General features: G+C 32.5%; 1 protein-coding gene and 1 non-coding gene across 2 annotated transcripts; one reads left to right on the top strand and one right to left on the bottom strand.

Annotated features, from left to right (window-relative positions):
* The first annotated feature begins 911 nt into the window (after positions 1 to 911).
* LOC107953916 (uncharacterized protein At1g66480) lies at positions 912 to 4,127 on the top strand. Its single transcript, XR_005916087.1, has 2 exons — positions 912 to 1,664; positions 3,707 to 4,127. It is a non-coding gene; the product is annotated as an uncharacterized protein At1g66480 (transcript).
* A 5,464-nt stretch (positions 4,128 to 9,591) lies between these two features.
* On the bottom strand, positions 9,592 to 11,967 carry LOC107953914 (U-box domain-containing protein 4). The gene is made up of 2 exons (XM_016889358.2): positions 11,539 to 11,967; positions 9,592 to 10,654 (listed from the first exon to the last, which is right to left on the bottom strand). The coding sequence occupies exons 1-2, from the start codon at positions 11,829 to 11,831 to the stop codon at positions 9,838 to 9,840; spliced, it is 1,110 nt and encodes a 369-aa protein (XP_016744847.1). The 5' UTR covers positions 11,832 to 11,967; the 3' UTR covers positions 9,592 to 9,837.
* Between the last annotated feature and the right edge of the window lie 7,961 nt (positions 11,968 to 19,928).

Below are 19,928 nucleotides of genomic sequence, written 5' to 3' on the forward strand. Positions count from 1 at the left end.
GCCCTTTTTTGATTCATCCTTATCTTTAATTCAAAGGTTATCCTTTCATGAAAGCCCACCAATGCCAAGTCCCCCAGTTCTCATTAAGACCCACAATCTCTTTGCACTTTGATGGTAATGATTGTGACATTTAATTAATATGAAAACCCTACACCCACTATTTCACCTTATTGCCCCCAAATCAAATTAAAGTTGATTGTGATTTCAACGTTGGTTTGGCCAAATCATTTACTTTTTTTTAATCATTTTGTTACTCTTTTTTCGAATACTCTTCAATTGAATCTACACAGCATTTGGCTCATTGGTAAAAGATATTCATCCTATCCTGGGATTAATTTATGGGTTTTGCTTGTGTAATAATTTAGGGTGTGAGTTTTTTATTCGGTTAAATTACTTTTTTAAATGAAAAAATTCACATGAATTATCACACAAATTTTTACATCAATCCAGTTAAAATTTATGTTATTGAAACTGGACTGATTAGATTGAAAATCGATTGATGTATCGGTTTAAACAAATAAATCGATTTGTCTTTGAACGAATCATGTAAAATTAGTAAAAGAATTGGAAATATGGACAAAAATTGGCAGTGAATTGACTTTATATATTTCTTAATTTTTATCAATTTATTTAATTATTATTTGATTAACAATCAAATCGATTAAATCCAGAATTAAAACATTGATCTAATTAGTTTAAATATAAATTCATTTTCTAAAACATTGATTCAAACAAAATAATTTAACAAAATTTTAAAGTCCGGAAATAAAAGTAATAAAAACATAGAGCCAAAAGGGAGAAAAAAGAAAAAGGTAAAACTAGCTTTTAAAAAATTGTATTTTCCCACTTTAATTTTCCAAAAAGGTCCATCATGAAATCATACATATAAATTTGGAATCTTGTACAAAATTTCACCAAATTCACACCATTCCAATTACCATCATAGCATATATATATTTATATTTATAAATCCCAACAACAAAGCCAAGAAAACATTAATTTTTTTCTATACTAAACGAGGAAATGGGGAACAGCATAGGAGGAAGAAACAAGGCAAAGGTAATGAAAATCGATGGTGAAACCATCAAATTAAAGACACCAATTCGAGTTTGGGATGTTCTAAAAGATTATCCAACAGGCCATGTTTTATTAGATTCACAAACCGTGAAGCATTATGGGATCCGTGCTAAGCCATTAGAGCCACAAGAGAGCTTGAAACCCAAGAAAATCTACTTCTTGGTGGAGCTGCCGAAGCTTGCCGATGATGAAGTTCATAAGGCGCCGAGGAGGGTGCGGTCAGGGGGATTCATATGAGTGCTAAAGATAGGTTAGAGTGTTTGATGTTGTCGAGAAGGACGGTGTCGGACCTTTCTATGGTTCGACCGTCGTCGACGAGCATGGTGCCCGATGGGGTTCGACTAGGTGGTGGTGGTGGTACTTCCGGTGGGGGGATGATGACTGTGAAAATGAGGTTGCCTAAGTCTCAAATGGCTAAGTTGATGGAAGAGAGCAAAGATGGTGTTGAGGTAGCTGAGAAGATCCTTGATCTTTATACCGGAAATGGTGGTAGTGGCGGTGATGAGGCCGGTAATCGAATCCACCGTGAAGCACCGTGGAAGCCTGGCCTTGGTACCGTTGGAGAAAACTTTAAGCCCAAACGTGAGGTATGCAAATTTTATCCTTTTTCTTATTTTTTTAAGAATTACCAATTCTGGTTAAAATGCACTAATAGTCCCTCTACTTTCACATTGTTTGTATTTTCCATCAATTTTTCAACCTAACTTATTTATTTCTCATCAATCATATATCATGTCGTGTAAAAGGCAACTTAATCAGCATGTCATATTGAGGTCAAAATACTAAGTATTAGATTGTATTTTGTCTTCTCTACTAAAAAAAGTTCATTCATTTCTATCTTTAAAAAACTGGCATGTTGATAGCATAACCAAATAAGACATGTGGTGTGCCATGTGTACCTCATACTGACATACAGGGATCAGTTTTTAATAGTAAAAATAGAAATAATTTTTCATAGAATGGTCAATTTACTCTTTGATCTAACGTATAGGGACTAATTTGCCTATTTTTTAGTAGAGGGGGCAAAATGCAATCCAACTCCTAATACGAGAGCCTCCATAATACTTTTACCGACATATCTGTAAAATTTAATGGAAAATACTAATGATTGTAAAAATACAGGGACTAACAACATAATTTAACCATCAAACTTTTATGCTCCATAAATTACTTCAATCAATTTCAAAAATCCTGGAAAATTGGTGAACTTATTAGAAAACATAAGGAAAGTCACATGCAAAGTATAAGCTAACAACTGAATTTTCAATGGTTTTTGGGCCTACATGTTTGCTAGTACTTAATTGCAAAAAAAGAAATAAATAAATAAATAAAAGGCTTGTTAAAATAATTTATAAACGGTTTGGTCATTGATGCAATGTTTTGGATGAATCAACAATGTTGTTTTGGTAGCTAGCCAAAAGAAGATTGGTCAACTTGAGAGATATGCATTGTTACATTATTATTTATTTAATCATCAAATTAGATTGTCTCACTTTACCAAAATCTACAATTTTATGCAACAATTTAAAGATTTAATCAAACTAATCTTTTTGTATTGTTTACTTAAGTTGTTGTGGATTGGCTTGGATAATTTATTTTATTATTTTTTAAAAATAGTAAATATTTTAAATTATTTTTATAATTATACCTAAAAAATATTTTTGTTGTTAAATTTTAAATTTGGATTGAATAACCCAAATTAAAATTCCTTGTCCAAGCTTGACTCCAACAAGTTTTCAATTTATCATGGTTTAGTTGTAGTTTTTGTAAGGACGATAATACAGTAAGACGGAATAATTTTTTATCAGCCCCGGCCCAATATTCACTTATACCAGAACTCATCTCGTCCCGAAATTTATTTAATGCATTAGCACGTGGTCTCAATTTCAGAATGATTTCCTTGATATTGCCTCTATCTTGTTAAAAAATAGACATAATTTTTATAATTAAAATTAAGAAATTAAGTTATGTTGTAAAATCTTATAAAAAATTAAATTCATAAATAGATATTGGTAATTGTAAGTTGAAAAAGAGTAATTAATTTCCTTGTCATTTTTTCAAAGTTGATTGTTAGAAGTGGTCTTTGCATATTTTAATTAGATAATTAAAGGTCATGAATTCTAGACATGTTAAGAACAATTCATTTAGATTTAATTATTTTTGCTAAGTCAATTTAATTGTGATCTTCACCTTGCATATTGCAAATAACCCAATTTTGACTTTTAAAATATTCCAATTCTACCCATTCATGTTTTCAACCCTTTTATTTGGTCAAATTTTATGAGATATATATCATTGTTTTGATCGTGCAAAACTTTTTCAACCATTTTTCTTTGGTTAAAATACGTGTCAAGTACTCATGCTCTTCGTATATTTAAAATTTAGTCCCTCTAATTTTATTTCAAGGAATATAGTTTCTCTATTGTTCAGATTTAAAAATGTAAGTCTATTTGTTAACATTATTAACTTCAATTTTTTTGTTACATAGCTACTAATTGAGTTTTTTAATTTCACCCCTAATTAAAGTAGCTAAATTATTGAAAGAAAATAAAATATGATGAATGTTTTAAAAAATGAAAAGCTAAAATTAAGATTTTTAATTTTTTTTTACGATTTTTTTATTTAACAGAAGAGAGTGAGCTTTATTCCACAAGAAGAAGGTGAAATCCATTTAGCAAATCACTTGTAGCAGCCAAATTTGGAGTCAGCATCAAAATCCAGCAATTCAGCCCCAATACTAGTTTTCTTTCTAAATAACTTATTATTTATGACTTGTTTTTCTTTTTTATATAATCACATGTATTTTCATCTGTTTTACGGTTCAAGTCTAGTTCTATTCGGTGAGGTGACATTCAGGTAAAGCCCTCCCAACAATATCGACTATAGTGTTCGAACTTGATCTAAATACCTAGAGAAGAAGTCTACTTTCACTTCTTCCAAGTGGTTGGTACGATAGATAGTTGAATATGGATTGTAAATACTGAAATTTCAAACTAGATTTATTGAATATCATATCTTAAAGGTGGCTGTATGATTTTTTTTTGGTTAAAGTTTGGTATTAATCTTTATATTATATATGCGTAAGTTGTGGATCTAATCTTTATATTTGAATTTGGTTATTTTTAGATCCTTTACTTTTTCAAATTTTAGAATTCCGTTTATGATTAAATCATAGATTATAATTCATTAAGTTAAGATATGCTATGCGACAAACATATTATTATATGTACAGGGGTGAAGCTAAACAAATTTTTATGGAGGGACCAGAATTAAGTTGTATGTCTTTATGAGAGCTAAAATGCAATTTTACTATTTTAAAGCTTATATCTTTCTAATTTTTTTAAAGGACAATCAAATTTTTATTTTTTTAGAGGCCAAAGTGTAATTTTACCATGTACCAATTAAAAATTTTAGAAACTTTAAAGGACTAAAAATGAGATTTCTCATTTTAAGGGGTAGGGGCCCGTGCCAACCCCCTAGTGCCGTCTCTGCACATGTATAATGCCATAACAACTTGTTTTTTTTATATATTACTTTCAAAAAAAGCTAGTTAATAAATTTAAATATTGTTGTTTGCGTCAAGATTGAATTTTCAAAATTAGAAAAATATATAGATGAAGAATGATCCAATTGGACAACATTAACTAAACCTACAACTTTACTAATAGTACAAGACTAACAACAACATTTAACCAAATATATTTAACTATTATCATTTGGGCTAGGACTGAAATTTCACAATTCAAAAAGTATAGAGACTAAAATTGATCAATTTAAAAAGTATAGGTACTAAAATGATTAAATTAAAGTACAAGAACTAAATTCATAACTTGTGAATAGCATAATTTGAACCTTTTTTAATTTCAAAATAAATCCACAAATGTAATTACAAATAATACAAATTTAAATAACTATCACTAGAATTAATAATTACAAAACACATGATTATTCTAAAAAAACACGAGATCAATCAAAATATAGCTAAACTTATACCAAAAATAAACATGGTAATACCTAATCCAAAAGTGTTTGCACATAATGGGGCTTAAATCAAAATGAGATTTGTTTTTTTATATTTGTTATTAGCTTTTTCTCCTTTTTTTTGTTTTTTTTTGAAAGTTTTAATAATACAAAGAAAATATAATTACAAATACGTACAAATATATTTCTAGACCAACTACAATTCTAACTAATACAATCCATAATGGATGAAGTGTTATAACTTAAAAACAGAATTTAATATAAAACTTTATTAACAAGAATCTATCATGTCAAATCATCAAAAACAAAATTATATGCGAAAGCGTACTTGAATCCATTCATTTTTCAAAATATTTAATATTGTGGTTTTGATTTTCTAAATTAGCACACAAATAATTCAGAGAAAGGGACTCTATTTTCTAAAGATGGGATATTAGAAAAGCTACATATGTATAATTTGGGGATCATAACTCTAATATATAACATTTGCACATTATCCTAATTTCTAATCAGCTCCATCATTAATTAGAAATTAGTAACAAAGTATCTACACATATTTGGCTCATACTTTATTTAGAGATAAATTTTAAAACTATACATGAACTTTAGTCTAATATGCAATTATATACATGTACTTTGATTTTATGCAATTTTATATATAAAATTTTGATTTGATCCAATTCTCATAAATTATTAACACAATTATTGATATAACATAATTTTATATTTATATATTGCATACACATATAATTATATTTATTCAATATAAAAATAAATTGACGTGTTTATTTAAATTTAAATGATTGAATCAAAATTAAAGTTTTATTTGTATAATTGCACCAAATTAAAGCTTATGTATTAAATTGCACATTGAATCAAAGTTCATGTATAATTTTGGGATTTATCCCTTTTATTTAATAACTAAAGCCCAATAAACCTTAATCAAATTAAATCACTTTTAATTTGAGCTAACATTTTATGATAATAAATAATAACATGTAATTATTCTTATTATATATGTGATGTTCATATTTTCGAACACGAATAATTGGATAAAAGCTAAACTAATTAAAAAAGAATCAGCCAAAACACTCACAAGTCATGCACAAGATAGGAGTGAGACTCGCAAATTACAATTACAAATGGTGAGATTCAAACTCAAGATTTTAAGATTTAGGATCTCAACTTTTACCAACAATACTATTTTTTTTTTCCGATTTAATCATGATGCTTGGAAAAATGTTCGGATTTAAAGTTATAATGCCATCAAGGGTTTAAGCAATGCTAATCATTTCTCACTTCACCAGTCATTAGTTGTAGAGGCGACACTAAGGGCTCCTCACCCAAAAATGGATATTTTTTTATATAATCCTTCTAAAAGTTCTAAGATTATAAACTAGTACAGCAGTAAAATTGCATCTAACACTTTTCAAATTTTAAATTTAAATTTAGGCCTACTCTCAAACCTTTCACTAACTACTTAGCTAAATCTTTCAATTTCAATAAAAACATAAGAAATATTCTTGTATGGATTTAATTGCATTATAAATTATTTTTATATTTATTAAATTATAAAATATTATCGAAATCAATTGATTGCTTGTTACAACAAATTCTTATTACTAGTAACAAGACTAAAGTGATTATCCAGCAATCCATTTGAAATCACAATTGCAACAAATTAATTTGTTTACCTTTTATTTAATCATTCTTCTTTATTCTTGTTCTAGAATGGGATAGAAAAGAAGTGGTTTTGGTGTGGCCCATTCCAAGTTTCCCTTAGACACCTTCCTTCCTTGCTTCAAGCTGCCCAAGTAGGCAAACCCTAATAATAATGATTAATGGGTTGGCTTAAGTGAACAATGATGGTACACCTTCATTCTCATCTAACTATATAAAGTTACAAATAGTCACCAAATCATTCAATTTTGTTATTTTTATCATCAACTGGCTAACGATGGTAACTTTTAAAATCGGCATCATAGCAATTTTAACCCTTAATATTTATACTGTGTCAATTTAGTCTTGATTTTAAAAAAATTAACCTTCAACATTTACACCATGTAATTTAGTTTTTTTTTACCTTTTCTATGTGATCCTTTCACCCAAAAAGCTACAAAAAAAAACAAATTAACTAGCTAAATTTGATTGAAAATATACAAAAAATAGAAACACCAAAAAATCTAAGATAAAATTTTTTGTCTTTTCTCATTCTTTTAAAATTAACTCTCAATGTCACTAAGAAAAGCAAAACTACAAAAAAGGCTAAATTACACAATGTGTAAATGTTGGGGGTTAATTCTTTTAGGATCAAAACTAAATTGACATAATTTTTAAATGTTAAAGTTGCTATTATGTCAATTTTAAAAGCTACCACCGTTAATCAGCTAGTGATAAAAGAAGATAAAATTAAATAGTTAGATGACCAAAAAAGAAATTTATTAATAATTGGGTGATTGTTGTTTATCCAACATATTAAAAATTTGTATTAAATAAGTGTCCAAAAACTTCATTAGTCTTGAATAAATGATTAGCAAAGTAAATAAACTATATTTGCAATTTAAATTAGTACTATATTTAGATTTAGACATCGATTTATGAATAAATGTAGATGACTAAAAATACAAGGGGAATGAAGGTGCTGGACCAAAACTAAAACTAGCAACCTTCTATAGTTGTATTAGACTTAGGACATAAAGTGAGCCGACAGCCTATGTTTTGTATTGGCGTCGAAGGGCCCTCCTTTCCAATTTCAAACATCACATGCCGTTTTATTTCCAAGTAAGATTCAATGATTTTAAGCTGTGTTCATTAGAGAAGGTTTGGAAGCTCAGGTAGTTCATCTTTTCTTGCAAAGCTTTCGACGGTCCAAATTTTCATTAGACTTGTAATTTTTTAAAACAATTTAATCACTTCAAGTCTCCCATGATTTTTAATTTTTTTAAAAAAATCTTTAAAATATTAGTTAAACAGCAAAACACAAAGAAGTAAACAAGCCCTTTTAACATGAGTTTCCGTACCAAAAATAGTAATATTAAGTTTTAATTGCTTTCCTGCAAATCATACAAGAGAGAGAGAGAGAGAGAGAGAGAGAGAGAATTGACCTCTCCACTTTCGGTGGAGTTTCCTAATTGGATTTTAATATACGTGGTGCTTTATGATTTATACAGAAACAATCAAGTGTGAAAAGAAAATTAATACCGAGATCCCAAAAATATCAAAGTTATTAGATGCCATAATTGCTTGAGAAAATTGGAGGGACCCTAAAAGAAAAATTCCAGAAAACAGGAAAATGCTTCCACTTGGGATTGATTGTGAATTTTCCCACTGTTTAACTTGACTTGTCCACCTTGAAGATCCACGCTCAAAATGCAAGCAACTATATCAATTTAACATTAAATATCGGATAAGGTTGGGATTAGTTTGAGTTGTTGAATTGGTAAATGTATTATAAAGTTTTATGTATTAAGAGTTGAATTGTATTTTATCTCTTTTACTTAAAAAATAGATAAATTAGTTTCTATACGTTAGATCAAAGGGTAAATTGCTCATTTCTATTAAAAATTTTATTCATTTCTACCACTAAAACTGTCATAGATGATGAAATAACCAGACAGTTACCCGTAACATATAAAGATCAGTTCTTAATAGTAAAAATGTATAGAATTTTTAATTAAAATGTCAGTTTATTTTTTAATCTAATATATAAAAATTAATTTACCCAATAAAAAAGATAAAATGTAATACGACTTTACTTCCATCATTGCAAATAAGAAATCAGAGCCACCAGGGGAAGGTTGATTAATTTCAGTTCCATGGTCAGCCTTTGCTACTTGATTTGACCTATGCCAAAGCTAGTTTCGTGCTCCAAATGCAAATTTGAATGTTAATAGATAAAAATTACAGACTACTTCTAACCATGCCATGCTGAAATCTTGTGTTAATATTAGTGTTGTCAGGGCATGCTAGTTTTGAAAAAGTCAATTTAAATTAAAAGTTTTAACTTTTTTTATGAATCGATCAATTTTGAATTTCAATTATATAGTTTATCAGTTGAATCATATCATTTTATTTTCAAATTCAAGCTGTTGGTTTTTAATGAACAAATCAAATTAAATTAATTCAAATTTAGATTTGTTGATACCAAGTTAAGATTATGGTAGCTAATGACAGTTCCCTCACTAAATGGGCAAATAGCTGTAAGATATGTCAAAGAGGCCCTTATTCCTAGACCTTAACAGTTCTTACAAAGAGCATTGTCAGTCATACCCGGAACACCGCATGCCATTTCCTTATTAGTTTCACATCCCTTAAACCTCAACTGGCCTACTTATGCCCTTTTCTCCTAAGTATAGATTATCATGCCAAGACAACGAGTACATACAGAGTGTGGATAGCACAGTATGTGCTCGCCTTGCCGCAAGGTAAAGGGTTCCCAAGATCTTGATCGGCAGGATTTGGTTGTCACAGGTTTTTAGCTCGTGAGGTCGGCACATCGTGAAATAAAATCAAAATCAAATATAAACCATGAGAAGAAAAAATAAACAAGAACTTTCATTGACGGTATAATGTATTACATATAACAACAGTTACATCTTTACAAGCAAACTAGAAACTATGCATTCAACATCATATAATTTCCAATTTATTGACAATTTTTTTCATTTACCAGTCACCCGATACCACCATAAACGGCCTGGACCGGCATTTTCACAGTTTCTTTAACTATCAAACACCACCAAGAACATAAAGAAAAGAAAAAGAGGACAAGAAGCAAAATCATAAATCAGTTGGGGTACAAACCAGAGCTCTTTGTTGTAAATGTCTCAAGCTCTGTTCCATACTGACTTGAACCATCTCAGCCAACATCTTCTTTGCTTTACTCGATTGTTCATCGCAATCAATCTGCGATATTATGTTACAAACAATATTCTCTAACGTATCAGGTTGGAACTCAGACCTAGGATACGGTGTCTCCCTTAGTAACCTCAAAAGTGTTTGAGCTTTCGTCTGAGATTTCGGTGTTCCTTGTACTTTAAGTTCAAGTAATCCAGGGATTACACCTTCTTTAAGAATCAGTTCCCTATATTTACATCGGTCACTCTCGCATATCGTCAATAAAGCCCCAACAGCATGTTCCCTAGCTTGACGAGTGCCGTTTTCGAGCACTTCAACAACTGCTAGTATCCCACCATCTTCAGCTGCTAAAGCTGTTCTTCCTTCATCGAACCCCACCATGGATTCTATGACGGAACAACATTTTTCAGCCGTTTTTGATGATCTCTTTGAAGATTTCAGTAAAGTGACCACGGAAGGGACGGGATCGGTTTCAATAATGACAGTGAGATTATCGGTGTACGTTGAGAGATTGGATAAAGCCATCACAGCATCAACTTTTGCTTGTGTGGTTCCATGTTTAAGGATATTTACAAGCAGAGGAATCGCACCGGACGCGCCAATAATCGGTTTATTGCTGATTGAAGCAGATAGAGTTAGCAATGCTGCGGTTGCGGATTCTTGGAGGTTTATATTCTCACTTTGAAGGAATCTAATAACATGATCTAAAGCACCTGCTTCCACAATACTCATCTTATTCCTGCAAATTATGATGCAAAAAAAAAAGTTTTTAATCACATTTTCTCTTCATCAAAACACCAAATTGCAACAATTACTAGATCACAAATTTAATAATCAATCAAATACACAACAGATAATTTATGTTTTGTAATTAATCCCATAAGGTTGCTTCATTTGCAAGGAAACAAAAATATTACTTGTTAGATTAAAGAGTAAAAAAAAAGCTTCCTAAAGGTCAACAAACAGATGAATTTATAATATTCCTCTTTTTTTATGGAAAGAAAGTGAATATATTTCTTCATCAACAGACAAATTATGATAACTTCAAAGAGAAGATGATTTAAAAAAAAGAGTAAAAATAAAGAAGCAAATTACACTTTTTAATCAAATTAATAACAAAAAAAAAATATACACCTTCAATTAAAAAAAAAAGGAAAAGAAGAATCCAATTCTATCTAAAGGCTAAACAAGAATAATCCCAAAATTAAATCCATCTTTACTTTAAACCTTATCCATTTTTTTTCTTTGGGGGGGGGTAATAATTAATTTATAAAAGATTATTACTTTATTAAATAAATTTTAGAAATTATTTTTTTTGGTGACTAGAAATTATTATTTTGATGGTCCGCTCTGTTGATTTTCTTTCTTTTTTTTTATTCAAGCTCGGTTGATTTTCTGAATAACCAATTGAAGATAATAATAAAAAGTATATTAAATGAACAGGCAAATTTAATTAAAAAAATTAGAATCTTTCAAAAAAGAAGAAGAAGAAGAAGAAAATAGAAACAATTAAACTGAAAAATCAATCCTTTACGAACCCCAACTACCCAAAAAAATTACCCTAATTCCCAAAAGCACGAATCACTAAAAAAGAAGTAATTTTAAACTTCAAACATAACTTACCTTTCGTCTTTAACGGCGAGATTAAGGAGGGCGAGAAGAGCAGACTCATGGTGGGATTGAGGTGAGTCGACTCGGAGCATAGAAACGAGAGGGATAACAGCTTCAGCAAGTAACCGGCGACAGCTTTGGGAAGTTTTGGTGAGCCGACGGATTTCCTTAGCGGCTTGTAGCTTGGAATCGGAATCGTCGTATTGGATTAATTGAAGAGCTCGAAGGACGGCTGAGCTTGCCCCACGTGGCGTGACATCAACGTCCGATGAAGAAGGGCTCTGATTGTCGGCGGCGGCTTCCATTGGATGAAGGAAAATCGTCGGCGGGTGGTGGTGGAAAAAAATCTGAGTGAAATTAAAGAGAGAGAGAAAAAAAACTCGAAAGAGGTGGCGTCAAGCAACAGTTTAAAAAAAGATGTAAAAAGAATGAAATGTATATAAATAAATAAGCGAAAAAAAAGTATATTTAAATTACCACTTGTATAAAGTTTGGTATACAATATATTAATTTTTTTGGTTTTCTTTAAGTTACTTTAAAGATAATATGTCATTTATTTATTTATTAATTTTTTTTAGTTTTTCATCATTTAGTACATGAATTAAGTTCAAATAAGAATTTATATTTTTCATATAATATTTATATTTGGTAAAAGCTTGATGAAAATTTATAATTAACGAATAATATTAATAATTAATTTCTATTAAATTAATTATAAAATTTTTAAAAAATTACAACCATCAAAAATATAAAATTAGACAAATTTACAATTAGAATTAAATTTATTTTATTAACAAAATTATACAGATTTAAATTTAATAATATTAATAAAATCAATTCTAAAACTCAAATTAAATAATAAAAATTAACATAAGTAGTAATTAATGAAATATTATCACTGCTCTAAAATTAAATTTCGAATTCCACATGCGAATAATATGTTGGGAAGAACCAACGTTGATCTTTGAGACTTGTACTATGCCTTAACTCCAATTGTGTGGTCTCTCTTCATTTGAATTTTTTATTGGAAAAAGTACATTTAATTACATTTTATTTTGTTATAAAATAAAATGTTTTAATTCAAATATATATTAACATTCATATTGGCACACATCCTTTTTTTACGTATTTAAGTTTTAATTAGTTTTACAATATTTTATTAATTTTAGTAAAACGATTTCTCATTGTTAAATATATATTAATAAAGAGTGTCGAAACCGTTTTTTTGAAAACAAAATTTTGGCTGTCGACTTTTAAAAATAAAACTGGAGTCGCCACCGATCCTTTATTAAGGTGTGACCGGCCCACCTCAAAAATTATTTTGGTCTGTGAATTTTGAAAATAGGTTCGGGAGTCAGTTACGCACGAGGAAGGGTTAGCACCCTCGTAACGCCCAAAAATCGGCACCAAATTGACTATTTAATGTCTTAGTGTCGAAAGTTAAAAAAGATTTTAAAATAAGCTTGAATGATGAAATTGGCAAAATGATAATCAATTGTTCAAGTCATGTAAAGAAATCGAGTCCCAATACGTTAGGGTACAATTCCTCATAATCCCCAAACTTGAATGTCACTTTTATTTTATACGAAAATCTTCATTTCGAGAAAGTAACATGCCACACCCAATACGTTAGAGCACAATAAGTTAAGTTCCCAAAAATGATTTTTATGCATTTTGAATAAAAATATTTCGGTCATTTAGGATTGACAAAGAAAATCAGAACCCAATACGTTAGGGCTCAATTTCTCTCGAAAATCCCAAACCTCAAATTATACTTTTATTCAAAAAAAACCTTTAAATCAAGAAAATAACTTTGATGAATAGTTAAAACCAAAATATATTTTTGAAGGGGTATGTTAAAAGGGTTAATGTACCATATGATACAAATCATTTAATTTAAAGCATGTATACATAAATATTTACAAATATATATAAGTATAATATACACGTACATTTGCAAACAAAAAGAAGGAATGAAATACATCAGATAAAAACAAATAGGAATACATGCATTAAAAAAAGTATAAAAGTATGCATATATATTTATTTACAAAGTAAAAATGTATAATCACATATGTATTGGTAAAACAGGAAAAATGCGTATATGTATATATTAAAACACCTTTGTATATATATGTATAATATAGAAAAAAGTTTTTAAAAATATGTGTATATACTATAGAAAATGAATATATTTTTATTACGATAAAATATAGGAAATACCTGTATATTCTAAAAATGTGTGTGTATATTTATATATATATTTGTAAAAAAATGAAGAATAATATATGAAAATACAATATATGGTAATATACATAAATACTATTTTCAAAAGTAAAAAAAAAAAAGAGTATACATATATCAAAATTTGCTTGTATGCACAAAAAAGTTTAAAATATTCATATATTATAAAAACATATATCTATAAAAAAATGCATGGGTATACTATGAAAACGCATGTACATTGTATAAAAACTATGCGCATATATATATGTATAGGAAATAATGAAAATAAAATATTAATAGGATATATACATATATATAAATATATGGAAAATGCACATGTAATTAAAAAAATATGTATATGAAAGATGCGTGCAAATATATAAAAAAAATAATGAAAATAATAGTGATGACAAAACTAATAAATAATATAACAGTAAGAATGCAATAATAATATTAACAATAAAAAAAACTAAAATGTCAAATGAAGGATTAAATCGAAAAATAAAAGAATTTTGAGGGCCGAATTTAAAAAAAAATACGCGAATGGACTCAATTAAAGTGCGCACAACAGCAGGAGGACCCAAGTGGAAATTAATCCATCCTCTCAAAACACTGCGCAGCTAAGGACTGAATCGAAACGCGGATCAAATATGCGGCCTAATTTAAAAAAAAACAAACAGGTTTAATTGCAACGCGCCACGAACAGGAGGGACTCAATGCGCAAATAGATCATATGATGTCAGAGCGCGCGGATCCTCCCTTTCGGGTCGGGTCACCGCGCGGGTCAGGGCCTGGACGAAACGACGCCGTTTTACATGTTATTTAAAACAATTTTTTCTCTTTTAAAATCATTTGAATCCGAATAGGGAAAAATGTTTATTCGGTGCTCTGCTAGGGTTTAATCCCTAGCATCCTAGCGCCGTTCGCCCGTGCCCGTGCCCCGATCGCGACGGAACCGGCCTCCCTTGGCATCGCCGGTGAAAGAGGTCAGATTCCCTTTTCCTTTTTTGTATTATTTATTTATAAAAAGAAAATAAAAAGAAAAAAAAAGAAATAACGAAAAGAAAAAGAACAAAAATCCAATTTCACCTTGAAAATCTATGTATTCTCAGTGTTTTCTCTCTACTCTTTTGTTGCTTCCCTTTTTCTCCCCCTTTTTACAGATTTTGATAGGCCTTTTATAGGCTGAAATAAAGAAAATAAAATAATCTAATCTAAATGTTGTTTTTGCTGTTTCTTCTCTCTGGGACTCTCTAAGTCCGTGTTTTTGCAGGTGCCGTGCGTAGAGAGGGGTCGATCTCCCAGTTGTGCGGCGAACGGGCGTTGGGCGCGACGTGCTAGGGCTGTTGGCGCTGAGGCAGATGCGGCGCTCCCTATTGCCTAGGGTTTTTCTGTTAACTTTGATGTGTTGGGCTGTTAGCTGCTAGGTTTAGGGGTTATTGGGCCACTTACTTGTTGGGCTTTAGACGATTTTAGGCCTGCTATTAAAAAACTGAAATTGCCTGCTTTTTTTTTGTTTGGGCTCGGGCAATTTGGGCTTGTACAGCTGCCCCTCTTTGCTCATTGTCGTGTAACAGGAATAGAGCAAAGACTAAAAGCCCAATTGTGCCCGGCCTTACTGAGCCTCGACTTCTTCGGTGCTTTTCTTCTTCAAGTAGCTTCATTCCTTCCTACTGCATCTTCAGAGGTACAAGAACTAGCGTTTCAATCCACTCCACTACAATGTCAGGGAAGTAAGATCCGCCGTTGTGGCTTCAATCTTTTTAATTGCAATGTCAGGAAAACTAAATCCACCGTCGTAGTTTCAATCTATTCCATTGCACTGCTAGGAAAGTAAGATCCGCCGTTGTGGCTTCAATCTTTTTAATTGCAATATCAGGGAAACCAGATCCACCGTCGTAGCTTCAATCTGTTCCACTGCACTGCTGAGGAAGTAAAATCCGCCGTTGTGGCTTTAATCTTTTTAATTGCAATATCAGGGAAACCAGATTCGCCGTCGTAGCTTCAATCTGTTCCACTGCACTGCTGAGGAAGTAAGATCCGCTGTTGTGGCTTTAATCTTTTTAATTGCAATATCAGGGAAACCAGATCCGCCGTTGTAGCTTCAATCTGTTCCACTGCACTGCTGATCAAGTAAGATCCGCCGTTGTGGCTTCAATATTTTTAATTGCAATATCAGGGAAACCAGATTCGCCGTCGTAGCTTCAATCTGTTCCACTGCACTGCTGAGGAAGTAAGATCCGCCATTGTGGCTTCAATCTTTTTACTTTTCAACCCGCTCCCTTGTTACTCAGGGAGACAAGGCTTTATGATTTCACCGATCTGCTCTCTGTGGAACATGACCTATATGACTCACTTTATGAGCCTAATTATGCCTAATGATTAGGATGTCATGATCAAATGAATCAAATGCTCCAACTAGGTGTGTATGAATGGCATTTGAATGTTATGTCATAAAAAATGCATATTGAATGTTTAAAGTCATTATTGCTCACTAAGGCTTCCTTTGTGACAACAACGCTTCGTCAAATCTTGAAAATTTTAATCTTGACTCTTGACCCCTAGATATCTCCGACCTCTTAACCCGGTGAAGGTCTAAACAACAGTCCTGTTTCAAGTTCCTGAGCTATTTATAGATTTCTAGAGTAATATGAAAAACTTCCCTTGTGAAAGTTTTACTAGTCCATTAATCGTCATTCTAATGCAACATGCTTGCGAAAAGATCATAACGATGGATAAAATAAAATTAGTTTGGGAGGATAGCTCGCAATGGATTGTCAATGATAGAGGAATTGTTTGGGAACATTTATATTGAAAAAGAAGTACATATTTTAACAACGAATTCAATACAAATACTATGAATAGGTGCCCCAGATATCTCTGCTTGAATTTCTCTATACAACTTTTTGAAGACCCTTCTGAATTCAACACGTGTTTAGGAGATTCACAGTATTTGTTGATGCCCCAAGATGTCGTTTATTCCTTTCTACCGAATTAGGTACAACAAGACTACCACGTGACAATCAAAATTTGAGCCGCCCTTTTTAGGTTTTCAACTAAAATCCCTTTTGGTCTTAAGGTGCCCTTTGTGGGTTTTCACCTTAGCCTCTCCTTTTTTTTTTGGAATCAAAGCGCCCTTTGCGAGTTTTCACCTTGGTTCCTTCCCTTTTTCAAGTAAAGTATCTCTTGACCGAATCTGAATTTACTAGATTAAGCAAGTTTCTTCCATCCATTTCAACCAGGATCAGGGTTCCTCCAGAAAAGGCCTTTTTTACAACATAAGGACCCTCCCAATTCAGCATCCATTTCCCCTTAACATCCTTTTGTAGAGGAAGAATTTTTCTCAACACCAGGTCCTCCTTGTGAAATTCTCTAGGTCGGACCTTCTTGTTGTAGGCTCGCATCATTCTTTTCTGGTACATCTGACCATGCTGAATAGCCTTTAGCCTTTTTCCCTCTATCAAGTTCAACTGATCGTATCGAGATTGAACCCATTCCGCTTCATCCAATTGTAGCTCAGTCAAAACCCGAAGAGAAGGAATTTCAACTTCGATGGGCAAGACTGCCTCCATGCCATAAACTAAAGAGAAAGGCGTTGCCCCGGTGGAGGTCCTGATTGACGTTCGATACGCAAGTAGGGCAAACGGTAATTTCTCGTGCCAGTCCCTATAGGTCTCAGTCATTTTCCCCACAATCTTCTTTATATTTTTATTAGCCGCTTCCACTGCACCATTCATTTTTGGGCGATACGACGATGAATTGTGATGTCTGATCTTGAATTGACTGCAGACTTCTGCTATTGAGCTGTTGTTCAAGTTCAACGCATTATCGAATATGATTCTTTCAGGCATTCCATACCGACATATGATCTCCCTTTTCAAGAACTTGCTGACTGATGACTTTGTAACGTTAGCATACGAAGTAGCTTCTACCCATTTGGTGAAGTAGTCAATAACCACGAATATGAAACGATGCCCATTTGAAGCCTTCGGCGATATTGGCCCGATGGCATCCATACCCCACATGGAGAAAGGCCATGGAGAAGTTATGACATGAAGAGGCGAAGGAGGTGCATGCATTTTATCACCATAGATTTGACATTTATGGCACTTTTTGGAATAATTGATACAATCCCCTTCCATGGTGGACCAGTAATACCCGAATCTCATAATCTGTCTAGCCATTGTGAACCCACTGGCATGCGTTCCACAGATGCCCTCATGGACTTCCTCCAGGATTTTCTTTGCTTCCACGGCATCTACACATCTTAACAGCACCTGATCTTTTCCCCTCTTATATAAGATCTCCCCATCTAAGACGTAATCAATGGCTAGCCTTCTCAGAGTTCTCTTTTCATTCTTCGTTGCCTGACCAGGATACTCACGATTTTTTACATATCGTAGTATATCTTGATACCAAGGGCTATCATCGATTTCTCCTTCTTCGACGTTGTAACAATGAGCCGGGTCTTCATGGATACTCATTTGGATAGGCTTCATATCCTCATGTCTGTTCACCTTGATCATGGAGGCTAAAGTAGCTAGTGCATCACCCATCTGGTTCTCATCTCGTGGGAGATAGCGAAAAGTGATGTCCTCAAACTCTTTGGTCAATTCAATGACCAACTTTCGATAACTGATTAATTTGGGATCTCTCGTTTCCCACTCACCCTTGAGCTGATATATCACCAATGTCGAATTTCCATAGACTTCTAACACTTTGACTCTCCGCTCTATAGCTGCACAAATACCCATAATGCATGCTTCGTATTATGCTATGTTGTTTGTACAATCAAAATCCAATTTGCAAGTAAAAAGATAATGATCACCATTCGGGGACACCGGGATTGCCCCAATTCTGTTGCCCACAGCGTTCGAGGCTCCATCAAAGTTTAGCTTCCAACTGTGACCTTCTTGGGGATTTTCTTCAGTAGCGGCTACATACAACAAGTCTTCATTTGGAAAATTAAAACTTAACGGTTCGTAATCTTCCAAAGCCCTACTGGCCAGAAAGTCAGCTATTGGGCTTCATTTTACAGCCTTTTGGCTCACATAGACAATATCAAATTCAGACAGTAAGATCTGCCATCGGGCTATCCTCTCATTCAAAGCAGTCAACTCCATCATATACTTTAACGGGTCTAACTTTGAAATTAGCCAAGTCGTGTGGTATAACATGTACTGCCTTAATCTCCGAGTTGTCCAAATCAAGGCACAACACAATTTCTCAATAGGCGAATATCTCATTTCACAGTCAGTGAATTTCTTGCTGAGATAATATATCGCCCTTTCTTTTCTCCCTGTTTCATCATGTTGGCCTAGCACACACCCCATGGAATTATCAAATACTGTCAGATACAATATCAGGGGCCTATCTGGGCTAGGCGGTGACAGCACTGGAGTATTAGACAAGTACTGCTTCTCCTTGTTAAAAGCTTCTTCGCATTCTTCATCCCAAGTACCAGGATTATGTTTCTTCAGAAGACGAAATATAGGGCGCATCTAAGGACTGAATCGAAACGCGGATCAAATATGCGGCCTAATTTAAAAAAATAAACAAGTTTAATTGCAACGTGCCACGAACAGGAGGGACTCAATGCGCAAATAGACCATATGATGTCAGAGCGCGCGGATCCTCTCCTTCGGGTCGGGTCACCGCGCGGGTCAGGGCCTGGACGAAACGACGTCGTTTTACATGTTATTTAAAACAATTTTTTTCTCTTTTAAAATCATTTGAATCCTAATGGGGAAAAATGTTTATTCGGTGCTCTGTTAGGGTTTAATCCCTAGCATCCTAGCGCCGTTCGCCCGTGCCCGTGCCCCGATCGCGACGGAGCCGGCCTCCCTTGGCATCACCGGTGAAAGAGGTCAGATTCCCTTTTCCTTTTTTGTATTATTTATTTAGAAAAACAAAATAAAAAGAAAAAAAAAAGAAATAACGAAAAGAAAAAGAACAAAAATCCAATTTCACCTTGAAAATCTATGTATTCTCAGTGTTTTCTCTCTACTCTTTTTTTGCTTCCCTTTTTCTCCCCCTTTTTACAGATTTTGATAGGCCTTTTATAGGCCGAAATAAAGAAAATAAAATAATCTAATCTAAATGTTGTTTTTGCTGTTTCTTCTCTCTGGACTCTCTAAGTCCGTGTTTTTGCAGGTGCCGTACGTGGAGAGGGGTCA

This window comes from Gossypium hirsutum, chromosome D07, assembly GCF_007990345.1.
Source record: "Gossypium hirsutum isolate 1008001.06 chromosome D07, Gossypium_hirsutum_v2.1, whole genome shotgun sequence".
NCBI classification, from domain to species: domain Eukaryota; kingdom Viridiplantae; phylum Streptophyta; class Magnoliopsida; order Malvales; family Malvaceae; genus Gossypium; species Gossypium hirsutum.

What these genes read in the sequence shown, in the direction of transcription:
- LOC107953914 (XM_016889358.2), bottom strand. Translation starts at nt 11,831, where the DNA reads ATGGAAGCCGCCGCCGACAATCAGAGCCCTTCTTCATCGGACGTTGAT. An exon ending in CTCGCCGTTAAAGACGAAAG is followed by an intron (nt 10,655 to 11,538) that starts GTAAGTTATGTT and finishes CATAATTTGCAG; the next exon opens with GAATAAGATGAGTATTGTGG.